The 12,626-nt window shown below is 48.5% G+C and overlaps 1 protein-coding gene across 1 annotated transcript in view; it reads right to left on the bottom strand.

The window, feature by feature from the left end:
* Window positions 1-12,626, bottom strand: part of CDH13 (cadherin 13) — a 985,922-nt gene that overhangs the window by 25,572 nt on the left and 947,724 nt on the right. Inside the window, exon 11 of the mRNA XM_046683164.1 lies at window positions 1,428-1,570. Coding sequence (XP_046539120.1) covers window positions 1,428-1,570 — 143 coding nt within the window. The remainder of the gene's footprint in view (window positions 1-1,427; window positions 1,571-12,626) is intronic.

Raw genomic sequence — 12,626 nt, 5'->3', positions numbered from 1 at the left:
TGTCATATGCCATGGTGACCGTGCGCTTTTTAGACACATGCTGTCTGACGTGGTTTGGGTGTGAGTACCCAGCCCAGCATACACCGATGGGGTCTTGGAATTCTCAGTTCACCTGTCACTGAGCATAATGAAGGCACATACAAAGAGTGCTATAAACAACCAGTTTGATGTATAGGACTCAAAACTGACCCTTTGGCCATGAACAGCTGGCTTTTAGGAATAACAGGGAGAGCAAACCTTCCTGTGTGATTGACACATAGACATCTCAGCTTAGCAACTCGGGTCCCCTTATCTCAGCCAATGGCAAATCCTGTCGGCTTTGTGTCTGAAATGTACAAAGTCTCTCCAGAATCTGATCCTTTCCCAGCCCCTCCCCTACTATCGGTCCAAGCCACCATCCTCCTAAACTGTCATCAGTCTCCTAAGAGGTCTCCCTACTTCTGTCCTTGTCCCCTGTGTCTGATCCCAACAGGGCAGCAGAATGATCCTGGCACAGTGAGCTCGACACAGAACTCGGCAATGGCATGCTGTTTCACACAAAGTAAAAGCCAAGGGTGGTGGGGGGGGGGGGCCACACGGCCCTCCATGATCTGCATCCCCACGCCCTTCACGTACCACCCAGCTCCCGGGCTCCTTGCTCTTCCCTTTGATAACTTCAGGCTCCTGTCCCCACTTCCTTCATGTTTTTACTCAACTGTCACCACTCAGTGAGGCTCCCCAGGGCCACCTCGTGAAAATCACAGCACCTTTTCATTTGCTCTCTCTTTTTCCTGTTTTCCTGTTTCATACATAAATAGTATGTTTTCCTTTTTCCAAAAAGTGTATTATGTACTTTACTCGGTTTTCTTCCTTTCTCCATGAGTGTGTCACCTGCACGAGGACAGTCATTTTTGTTTGTTCACTGCTGTCTCCCCAGCTTCTAGAGCAGAGCCTGGCACGTGGATGTTGCATTATCAGCTTTTGAATGAACACCAATTGTTATGTGATTATGAAGCTTCTGGCTGAGAGCACCTGATGTCTTTCTAACGGTACAGAATCATAACAGGACAAAGGCTGTGGGAACAGTTCAATCGTCAGGGCTGGTGATGTCCTCTGGGACTTTCTTTGAACTTGCATTGAGTAAAAGAACCCTCCAGGCAGACGAGAGCATGACATCAAGATGAAGGACACCAGCATGGCTTCCTAACCTCGGCGCCTGCTTGAGATGGAGCACGGTGAGCTCCCTGCTCTGACCTCTAACTGGACAAAGACCCAAGACACCAGGACTTGGGGATATTAATGACTCCCTGGGTGTTTAAACATCTGCTTTTCCTGCCCCCACACATTTATATTCTTCCAAAGAACATCTCTAGGGGTACCAGAAGAAACGTAAAAATATATTTATAACCGAAAAGTATACACTGGATGGCATTTAAAAAATTACTCACCACTGTCGATCGCCAGGAAGAGGGCAGTGTACACACTGTTGTGGACAAATGGGGACTCGCGATCTAGCACAGCTCTGGTGTCAACAGTCCCATTGATGGGGTTAATATTCAGCCAGCCTGCTGGGTCTTTGTAAACAGAATACCTGAAAAAAAAATCCCCAAACAACATCAGATGACATTCAAAATAGATTCAAGAAACGTTCACTGAGTGTGGGGCACAAGTTCCCATGCTAGGGGCCAGATACTTCTTAACACAAATTCAAAAACCTCGTCACAGGGGCCGGCCCCATGGTGTAGTTGTTAAGTTTTCACACTCTGCTTCAGTGGCCTGGGTTTGAGGGTTTAGATCCCAGGTGTGGACCCACATTGCTTGTCAGCCATGCTGTGCTGGTGACCCACATATAAGGTGGAGGAAGATTGGCACAGATGTTAGCTCAGGGCAAATCTTCCTCGGCAAAACAAACAAACAAACAAAAACCACATCAATGCAGTTACAGTTGTTCATTCAGGAACTAGTGGCTGACCACCTGGGCCTGCTCTGTGCTAAACTTTGCACAGGTGCCTCCTTAATTCCTCATGACAAGCCTTCGAGGAGGGAGCTCTTATCCGCCCCGTTCTCATAGAGGCAGAGTTCACGGCCCATCTCCTGAGTTCAGGTCGAGTTTTGCTTCTTTTACACCTGGGATGTATCTTGTATGCAGAGCAGGTGGGAGAGGCACTGTGATGAAGGTACAGATAGGGCACGTGGACCCTTGGAGGAAGAAGTCATTACTTCTGATGGAGAGTAACCCTGGGGACCTCACGGAGGATGCAGCAACGGAACGAAGACAGGAAAAATGGGTGGGATGTTGTCAGGGGATGAGAGGGCGGAGAAGACAGGAAGATAGAACAATATGAATTAACACACGGAGCAGAGATGTTCACTAGATTGTAAGTTCCACGACAGCAAGGATATCTGTTGGCTCACTGTCACGACCCAGCTCCTGGAACATTGCTTAGCATGTATAGGATGCTCACTAGATAGTTGCTGAATGAGTGAAGAATCAGGGACCAGAAGTGGATGGTTGTGGTTGGAACACAGCTTCTCCAGGGGAAACTGAAAGTAAATGAGTTTGGAGAGAGAGACTGGGTGAGGTTGCAAAGACCTGAACCACTGTTGTAAGGGGTTTGGACTCTGGATAATGGGAAATCATCAAAGATTTCTAAAATGGATGTTTTGAGGTTGTTATAAAAACAATATCTGTTCATCGTAGGAAGTTAAAACAATATTAAGATGCACAAAGTAAGAAATGAAAATCTTCTCTATCAGGCAGACTCATCTCTCTGATTTCTTTGAACTTCGTGGGTTAGGTAATGTGGGACCATCCCAGGGTCCCATCCCAGGTGCTCCAGCCACTTTTGTACTTAAGCCAGAAAGATGCTTGTTGGTGTTTCTCTGTCATTCTCCACCAATCTTTAAAATAAATGCTCCTGAAGAGACATGAGAACTGATAGCTCATCAGACTGGTGAAGATGTCTGAAGTTGATGGTCTCTACTTCATATTGCCAGCTTTGGTTCTAAGAATGTTTAAAACCTGATTTAACCAACAAGATTGCAAATCTCCAAATGAACAGCTGGGGGCAAATTAGTATCCTAGCCTTCAGAGCGGAAAAGATGTCCACATCCTAATCTGGGAAGCTGTGAATGGTGCCTTAGAGGGCAGAAGGGGCTTTGCAGATCTGATTAAGTTAGGCATTTTGAGATGGGGAGATTATTTTAGATTATTGGGAGGGGAGGAGGATAAACACAATCCCAAGTGTCCTTAAAAGAGGGAAGAGATTTGAGTCACACAGAAAAGGAGGAGGCACTGTGATCCTGGAGGCCGAGACTGGAGGGGCGTGGCCACAAGCCGAGGGATCCTGCAGCCACCAGGAGCTGCGAGAGAGCAGGAAGCATTCTCCCCTGGAGCCTCCAGAGGGAGGGTGGCCCTGCTGACACCTTGATTTTGGCCTAGCGAGCCTGATTGTGAACTTCTGGCTTCTAGAACTGGGGAAGAATAAATTTCTAGCCACCAGCTTTGTAGTTATTTGTTACAGTGGCAATAAGAAATTAATATCCCCACTGACAGATGAGAAGACTGAGGCACAAACCGCACAGCTACTAAGATCACAAAGCACACCAAGATCACAGAGTCGGGACGTGGACCCACGTGGTCTGACCCCAGGGCCCCGGTTCTGAACCCCCACACTAAGCCGCTTCCCAGCTAACTGATTGGTGGGTGATCAGAAGATACTTCCCGAATTTTGAGACAAAGTTACCTCCGAGAATAGAATTTGGATGGGTGGAAGTGTAACTGGTTGGATTATTCACAAGTAGGTGGAACCCAGGGGGCTGTCCACAAACGTGTGGCAAGGAGAAGGGAGCTCCCCAGTTTCGTCGTCCCTGACTTGGTGGTAATCTTGGGGGGGTTGCAACATGATTGTCATCTGAAGGAGGCTGTGGTCACTGAAAGGAGGGATTGTCAGCCTGGGTCCTTGAGAAGGGGACCTGGAGAATAAGAAACCGCTGGCTGTCAAAGAGAACGAGCATCTGAGAAGCTGCCAGGAGCCTTCAGGTGGCATCCGAGCTGCCCCATGACAGGCAGCTCTGCACCTGTGGTCCCAACTTGGCCATCAGCTAGGGAGACCGTCCGCGTGCTCCCGGGCTCTGCTGAAGCCTCAGCACCAACCCCTGGGCGTGTCTGGGCTTCCAATTGGCCTGACAGATCCTCGGACGTGGCGTTCTCATTTTAATCCATAGATAAGCACTCTGGTTAAATGGGTCCTTCGTCAATTTGGGTCACGAGAACAGACCCAGGCACCTCTGTGTGCATCAATCAAATTAAGTTATTATCCTGCAAACAGATGAGCCAGACCCCAGACTTCAGAAGGCCACCAGGGAGAGGCCCTGTGGATGCTTCCTAGAAGGCACCGGTCTGGTCTATCCTATAACGGCCTCCGGGGCGCAGCCCACATTTAATAATGACAGCGTCAACGGCAGCAGCGTCCACATGAAACTGGGCATTTACTGCGGGCCAGACACTGTTCTCAAGTTTCCTGTATCGACTGTTTCAGACCTCACATCGACCGCGCGAGATCCATAATATCACTATCCCCATTCCACAGAGGAGGAGGCTGAGAGGATGTGGGAGGCTACAGGTCTTTTAATTGTCTTAATTTTTTTCCAGTATTAAACTACAGGCTGTAGATTTCTTAGATCTCACAGAACTTCTATCATTTTAAACTGACTTCTATATTAAAAAAAATCTTGAGTAGGATGTTGTGTTTTTAAAATTGTAGCACTTGACTTTTCGCCAAGAAAAAATTATTATTCCAATGCAAGAACAAAACAAAACAAAACAACTCTGAGATCGCCAAGGTCAGCGGCTAGTACGTGGTACGTGGCAATGGTGGGATTTGAACCTGGCCGGCTGGTGCAAGAGCCCTGACCCGAACCCTCTCGGCTGGCTCTGCCCAACCGTCCACCTTGTCAGCATCACACGGGAGTGAAAAGCACGGATGCTACTGAGGGAAACTCTGGATTCTAACCGTGTGACCTTGGGCCAGCTACTTCTGTGTCTCCGTTTCCTCCTCTGTGCGGTGGGGAGAATCCTAGTGACCGCATGGGTGTCTGTGAGGGTGAAATGAGGCCTGACACCCAGCACGTGGCTCCGTGCAGAGCACTGCCAGTGGCCGCTGTTATCCGAGTCAGACTGCCGACATGCTTGTCAGTGGTCCACGGGGGTCAAGTCCACTGTGCCCTCTTTTTCACACGATCTGTGCGTCCCCCAGAATGTTTTGGAAACATCCGACTCTGCGGAGCCCCGGGGAAGCAACATTCTGAAGCCACGACAGTGACGGAGGCAGATGGGGAGGATGAATGAGGCTAACGCGGGTCTCCCCACACTCCCTAGCCGCCTCAATTATCGTTTCCATATTTCTTAAAAACAGAAGACATGTGTTACTCATGAGAATGAACTGCTGTAAAAACACCAGACTTTCACTTCGATAGTAATTTATGCTTCCACCTGGCAAGCTCCCACTTGCATCTAAGACGCAGCTGCAATGTCTCCTCTCGGTCACCCCGGATTCGTCCCCAGTTGGAATTAGCTGCTCCCGCCTCTAGGTCCTTGCTGGGCACAGGCATAGATTAAACACCTTCAGAGTGTAATATGGGCCCTTATGGATCTGCTGCCTTCACCAGATGTGGAGCTTCTTGACGTCAGGATGAAGTTAAAGTTGGCTATCCTACTGCATGCCTACTGTGCCTTGCTCCGTGCTAAACACTTCACAGTCAGCACTACAGTTATTTTTGTGGTTCTCAACAACCTGATGAAGTCAGTATCATCTCTGTTTGAAACATGAGGTAATCAAGATTCAGAGAGGCTTAGCAACTTGCCAAAAGCAGCACAGCTAAGAAGTGGCAGATCGGGGATTCAACACAGGTGGGCCTTAACCAGGATGCAGTCTGGTGCTCACGCCTGGGACCAGGTGTTGGCCACTCTGTATCCCCAGGGGCGGGTAGCGTGCCTGGCACATGGTGGCTGCCCAGTGAATGTTATTGCCTCTTTCCTGTTTCAGTTGCAACAATCACCGAAATAGAAAATGCAAAATGCAAAGAAAGGTAACATTTGTTTCCCATCTTATCAGGTAACACGTTCGAGCTTGATCCAGGAGTGATTTGTGGTGGTTCAACATACTGGAAATAATGAAAAATTTAAATGGACTGTATTTTAGTCCCTGATTACTCAACTCAGAGTTTAGAATATAAATAAAGGCGGACTGAAATAACCTGGCTTTTCAGGTTGGCAGAGAATGCTCTGTCGTTTCTTTGGTCTTACCATGCCACAGTTTTGTAATGCAATGCATGTGCTTGCTTCTCCTCTGGTGGAAGGAGTAGCGACATTCTGTAAAAAGCTTACGGACGTTAACTTGGACGCTGTGCCCTAAAAGCAATGCCCTGTGCAGTTAGGCCCGTGTGTATCGTATTCCCAGCGAGAGCAAGAGCTTGAGGGATTTACAGGAGAACGTTCCACTGTTGTTTTTCCTCAAAAAACAATCAGCTATCTATAGCTGTGCCATTTAACTGTGTTTCCACAGGGCCCTTTGTTTTGCTCTATTCATTTGAGTATTTCATTTGGTGCCTCTTCCCATCGGAGGCCTTTGGGACGTACGCCTGAGTCCCAGATCTCTCAGATGCCTGGCTTGCTGCTTCTATTCAGAATCACAGGCCTGGAGAGAGAAGGACAGGGACACTGTGTTTACTGAGCACACGCAAATCCCAGCGCGGTGCCCATGCCCCCCAGGCTAAGGGCTGGGTGAGAGCCAGGGGTGGGAAAGACCCCAGTGGAGGTGAGGTGTGATCCCCCTCAACCCCAGAGCTGCCTACCCCGGACAGGAAAATAGGTCAAGACCACCAAGCAGCCTGCTCGTCCACTCCCTGGCTGATGGGTCCTTTTGTCAAATCAGCCCTTTGGACTGACGGGCCAGGCATTCTATGTAAATTTCTGACATTTTCAAAGCTGTCTTCTCAATAAACCTTTCGGTGTGAAAATACCAGCGTGCAAGATGTTTTCTGTGCTTCTAGGCCTCAAGGAGGCATATGCCTTATTAAATAGGAATTTCCGGGTAATTTATCTGTAATGTGAACTTTGCTTGTTACAGGGGAAGAAAAATCAAATTACAAACAGGACTCATTGCAGTCTGTAATGTGGCTTCCCAGGAGCTGCTTGAGCGGTTGCCAGCGTCCGCCTCTTCCCCTGTGTTGGGCTGGGTGATGCAGGGCAGGCTGAGCAGGACCACAGGGGAGGGAAGTGGGGATTGGGCTGTGAGCCCTCCTGGCGAGCAGGCTCCCTGTGGGTGGGGCCCAGCTGAGGCGGGAAGGAAGCTGCCAGCAGAGGTGTTGACTGGGAAGCACTTCCAGCGTCAGGGCTGCTGGGTCGGCCGTCACGGGGCCCTTGTAGTGGTGGGAAGGAGGAAGAGACCCAAAGTTTGGCAAGTCCCTTTGGTAGGCTTCTTTGGTTCACGTTCTTTCTGCCACGTAGGGGAGCCACGTTTGTTCAGCACAGATACCCAAACCACACGGGTTAGCATAGCCTGCCTTCCATTCTAGACTCAAAAACATTACAGGGGCCAGCTCCGTGGCCGAGTGGTTGGGTCCGTGCGCTCCGCTGTGGCGGCCCAGGATTCGGATCCTGGGTGCGGACACGGCAGCGCTCATCAGGCCATGTTGAGGCGGCATCCCATATCCCACAACTAGAAGGACCTGCAACTAAGATATACAACTGTGTACAGGGGGGGTTTGGGGAAATAAAGCAAGGAAAAAAAAAAAAAAAAAGATTGGCAACAGTTGTTAGCCGAGGTGCAAATGTTTAAGGAAATGTTTAAGGAAAAAACAAAATTACAAAGTAATACAGTGCTATTAGTGCGGGAGTGGCCAAATGGGTCAATGCCATGGAATAGAGCCCTAGAAATGGGCTAGTTTATGGTCAGATAGAGATGTCTAATACAACAAATATCTAATATATGTTAGCTAAACAGATCTACCAATCTAGTTCTCTAACTAGCTAGATAGATATTTTGCATATATTATATATATGTGTATCGATATATGTGCTTGGAAATTTACTATTTGATACAGACGGCACGTTGCATTGTTTGGAAAAGCTAGACCATTCAATAAATTGTGTTGGCTCATTATCCATTTAGGAAAATAATAAGTTGGGTTTCTTTCTGACGCCTTTTGACAGTTGGGCATGTTAGGATGTAAGCAACTGCGTAAAGAGAGGTCTGGGCGTCTATTCCCAAACCGGTAGCGTGGGTTACCTCAGAGAGAGGATTTGGGTTGGGATCCTTGTCTCCGGAAGCCAGTCCCAGATCCCGAGAGCTTTGGCTAAGCTACAGTAACAGAAGTGCTGGTCTAGAAGACCTTTCTGGGGGGGAAGCATCAGAAATAGCCTGGCTGATGTCACGTGGTGTAGGGAGAGGTGGATTTTGGACCCACACATCAGCCTAACTGCAGCTCATTCTCAAAGAGGAGTCGGTAAGGATGGGAAAGACTATGAGAGCCTGGAAGACGGAAACTAAGAAAGGGGAAATACAGAGTAATTTTATATTCCTACTGAAGAAATGTTCCCGTGGAAGGAAGCAAGCAACCCCATAAAACCACAGGGAAGAAAGGAAAGAGGAGGCGTATACTCAGCTCCCCACTTAACTCCAGCCCAAGTGGCCCCCTGTGTTAGATGAAATACCTGCTTGGGTGATTCAAATCAACCACTTTATTTGGAAACAGAGGTAGAAAGTTGCAAAATTCCCGGCTGAGGGAAATACACCGTTTAAAAATAGCTCATGTAGCTATGGCTCTGAATGTACAGAAACGGGCATACTTCAAATCTTCTGACAAAACAGACAGAAGAGATGCAAGGGCCAGTGAATTCCAGAATCCTGGTTCAGTTGGTCAGCCACAGCCCATCACAGTTCAGGGTTTGTGGAAAGCGAGGGGCAGTGTCTCTTCCTCTCCCGGGGAACGAGAACCAAAGGAAGCGGTCTCAGTAACAGGAAGGACTTCCAAGGGATGGGGAGATGCCAAACCAGCAGACGTAGACAGGAAGAGCTGGCTGTGAGCGCCTCGGCAGGACCTCTTAGGGCTGGGAAGGTGAGGATAGAGTTTGCCAGATGAGCTTGGGGCTATGACCTTCCATGGCTTGACAGTAGCTGGGAACTGGGGAGGAGCTTCTGACACCTCCAGACCCTACCCCGCACACCCCCCTCCTCAGCATCCCAGAGCCCCTGGTGGCATCCTGTGGTCATCCTGCACGAGGTTCTACCAGGTTAAGATTCTGACCATCACACTCTCTTGGCAGCTGCCATCTTCTGATGGCATCTGCACCAAAGGCTGGGTTGGGTCCTTCCAGACATTCTGACCCGTACTCTGATAACAAGCAATGCCCAGCCATATCTAAGATCACCTTCCACCCCTGCAGTGGACCACGGTAGGTCTGGTGGGAGCCCGTTATCTCTGGTCTGTCATGGGATACAGCAGGTGAGACAGTGGGGATCCTCTTTGGCTTGGACCACCACACTACAACTCACTCTTCGCTTCTATTCTACTTGCTACAGCCCATTCTCCAAAAAGCAGCCAACTGAAAGTTGATCGTTTTCAATTTTACATCATATTGTGCGAGTCCCCACTTAGAATCCTCTAATGGCTTCCCACTGGGCATGGAATGAAATGCAGACTCCTGACCATGTCTCCAAGGTCCTTCTGAACTCTCTAACCTCAGTTCGTGCCTCTCACCTCACCCTCCCTGAGCTATAGACACACTGGCCTTCCTTCAGTTCCTTGAAAATATCAAGTTCATTCTAGTCTTAAGATTTTCCATTTGCCTCCTGGGACTGAGCCACTTAGATTTCCACATGTGGGTCTCATCATCGTCCAGATCTCAGCTGAAATGCCGAGGCCCCCATGTTCCCCGGAGGGACCACCGCTGATCGCCCTGTCTCGAGTCTGTCTCCTTACCTGGTCAGCCTCCCAACTTAGAATGTCAGCTCCTTGGGACGGGGACCTCATCTATCTCATTCAACCCTCCACCCCTAGTGCTAAGAAGAGTCCTGGGCACACACCGGGTGGGTACTCAGTTGTTGAATGAATGAATGAAACTACAAGCCTTCTCCCATGTGCTTTGACTGACCCACATCCTGGTGACTCAGAATTCTAAAGGAATTTTGTCCTGAGGTGCCTGTCCATCCCTTCCCCAGGGACAGCCTCTCTCTGAAAAGAGCCACTAGACCATTTCTTGTTACAGCCAAACTCTCACCTAATGCTGCTCCAGTTGTCCCTTCAGGGGGCTCAGACCTTAGACATGCTGTCAATAAGGGGCTTAGTCAGGTCAGACTGTGTGTCGGGGGTCCCAAAGACCACCCCCAGAATCAGTGATTCACTGGGAGGACCTACAGGACTCAGGACATACTTGTCGTGGCTGAGATTTATTACAGGGAGAGGATGCAGAGCAAGACCAGCAAAGGGAACAGGGGCCTGCGTGAAGTTTGGGGGAGACCAGGTGCCAGCTTCCAGAGTCTTCTCCCAGTGGAGTCACACAGGAGGCGCTTAACTCCCTCAGCAACGAGTTGTGACAACACGTGTGAAGTGTTGTCTACTGTGGAAGCTCCTTAGGGACTCCGTGCCCAGGGTTTTATTGGGGGCTGGCCTCGTAGGCACCCTCTGCCCGGCATGTAGCAAAATTCCAGATGGAAAGCAGGTGTTCAGCATAAACCATATGTGTTTGCACAAACGCTTCAGGCCCAGTGAGACATCCTTATCAATTGGGGTGGTGGGAACCTTCCAGAAATCCCAGTGCCCTCACATCGGCCCAGGGCCAACCTGGCGAGCAGGCCTTCCTGGGGTCTCAGCCTGCTGTGTGAGCTCTTTTCTGCATGGTCCATGATCAGAACAAGGAAACTGGTAGATCAAAAGAAATTCTACTTATTTTTAGAAATCATCTAATTCTCTTTCTCCTAAAGCCATTTTAATTCTAGAGACCACATATCGAAACCCTTGAGGAAGCTGGAAATCATGAAGGAACATGTTCTGTAGGCAAGGGGGGAGCTGGCTTCAACCCTCCCACGTTTACCTAAGGACACTCTGATTAGGTCTCCCATGTTCACTGCAGAAAATTCAGGCAACATAGGCAAGCAAAAAGGAGAAAATTAAAATCACCTTCAAATACCTCCAGAAATAAGCACTGTTAAAATCTGGGTCTAGAGGCTTCTAGCCTATGTATAGATGTATATGTGCACACGCATATGTTGTTTTTTTTTTTTGAGGAAGATTAGCCCTGAGCTGAGATCTGCCACCAATCCTCCTCTTTCCTCCCTTTTTTTTTTTGCTGAGGAAGATTAGCTCTGAGCTAATATCTGCTGCCAATCCTCATTTTTTTTCTTTTTGCTAAGGAAGACTGACTCTGAGCTAACATCTGTACCCATCTTCCTCTACTTTATATGTGGGACGCTTGCCACAGCATGGCTTAATAAGCGGTGCGTAGGTCTGCACCCAGGATCTGAACTGGCGAACCCCGGGCCTACGATGCAGAACATGCAGACTTAACCACTGCACCACCAGGCCAGCCCCACACAGGCATGTTTTTAACGTGACTGTACTGTTCACTTGCCCGTTTTGAATAAATATTGACTGAGTGTCTCTGGCGCCAGGCGCGGACTGTGGCACTGGGGAGGCGGCAGTGGACTCCCTGCTTGGCTGGAACTTCCACTCCAGCAGGCAGAGAGGATATTAACTAGTTATCGCACAAATGGTTATTTAATTACACTCATGACAAGGGCGGCAAAGGCAGTTTCCCTCACATAACACACCCCATGCAGGGAAAGTTTTTCTGTTTTTTAATATTTACTTTCTGTTGTTGTATCTAGAACTGGAAGCACACATTCCCTGAGCACCGAGGACGCCACACAATGCACATGCATTATTGCGTGTCATTGCCACATCAGGCTGGGGGGTAGATATTATCACCTGAATTTTGTAGATGAGGAAACAAAGGCTCAGAGTGGGCTAGTAGCTTTCCCAAATCACACAGCTTTTAAGCAACAGAATTGTGGTTCTGATGCAAATCTCTCTGCTTTTTGTTGGCCTTCAAAGTAGCCCACAAGGGTTGGCAATTTTTCTATGCCATTTGTTCTCCAATATACCAGGCTCGTTGAGCATGATAGGGCCTTTTCATTTTTACCACGTTCTCCAGGTGACTCGGGTTCCCCAAAGCTTGAGATCCACCATTCTACCTAAAGCATCAAACCCAGAGCCGCAACCCTGGGGCCGTGTCCCGTGGCTGGGCTTTCCTTCCTGGGGGATAACTCAGGGACACAGCGCTGGAATCTGCAGAATGGTGACATGTCCTACAAAAATCCCCCAAACTATTAAATTGATATAACACTTTCTTAAAATGATATTTCTATTTATAAAAAAATCATACACATTTGAGAAATGTTTAGTATAACATAGCACCTGGGTGTGAATTTAATATCCTTATCCCTAGCAATTCTCAAATATTATTGGCTTAAGCTGTTCTTTTGTTGGAAGGCTCATACTGACAACTCTTCAGTCAAACGTAGAGACTTACCATTGGGACAAACTGCTCAGTTGTAATGCAGGTATTGATAATAACTGAGATTTGA

Source organism: Equus quagga, chromosome 13 (assembly GCF_021613505.1).
Source record: "Equus quagga isolate Etosha38 chromosome 13, UCLA_HA_Equagga_1.0, whole genome shotgun sequence".
Classification (NCBI taxonomy): Eukaryota; Metazoa; Chordata; class Mammalia; order Perissodactyla; family Equidae; genus Equus; species Equus quagga.
The sequence above is the reverse complement of the archived record's forward strand: the minus strand, read 5'-3'. Positions and strand labels throughout refer to the sequence as shown.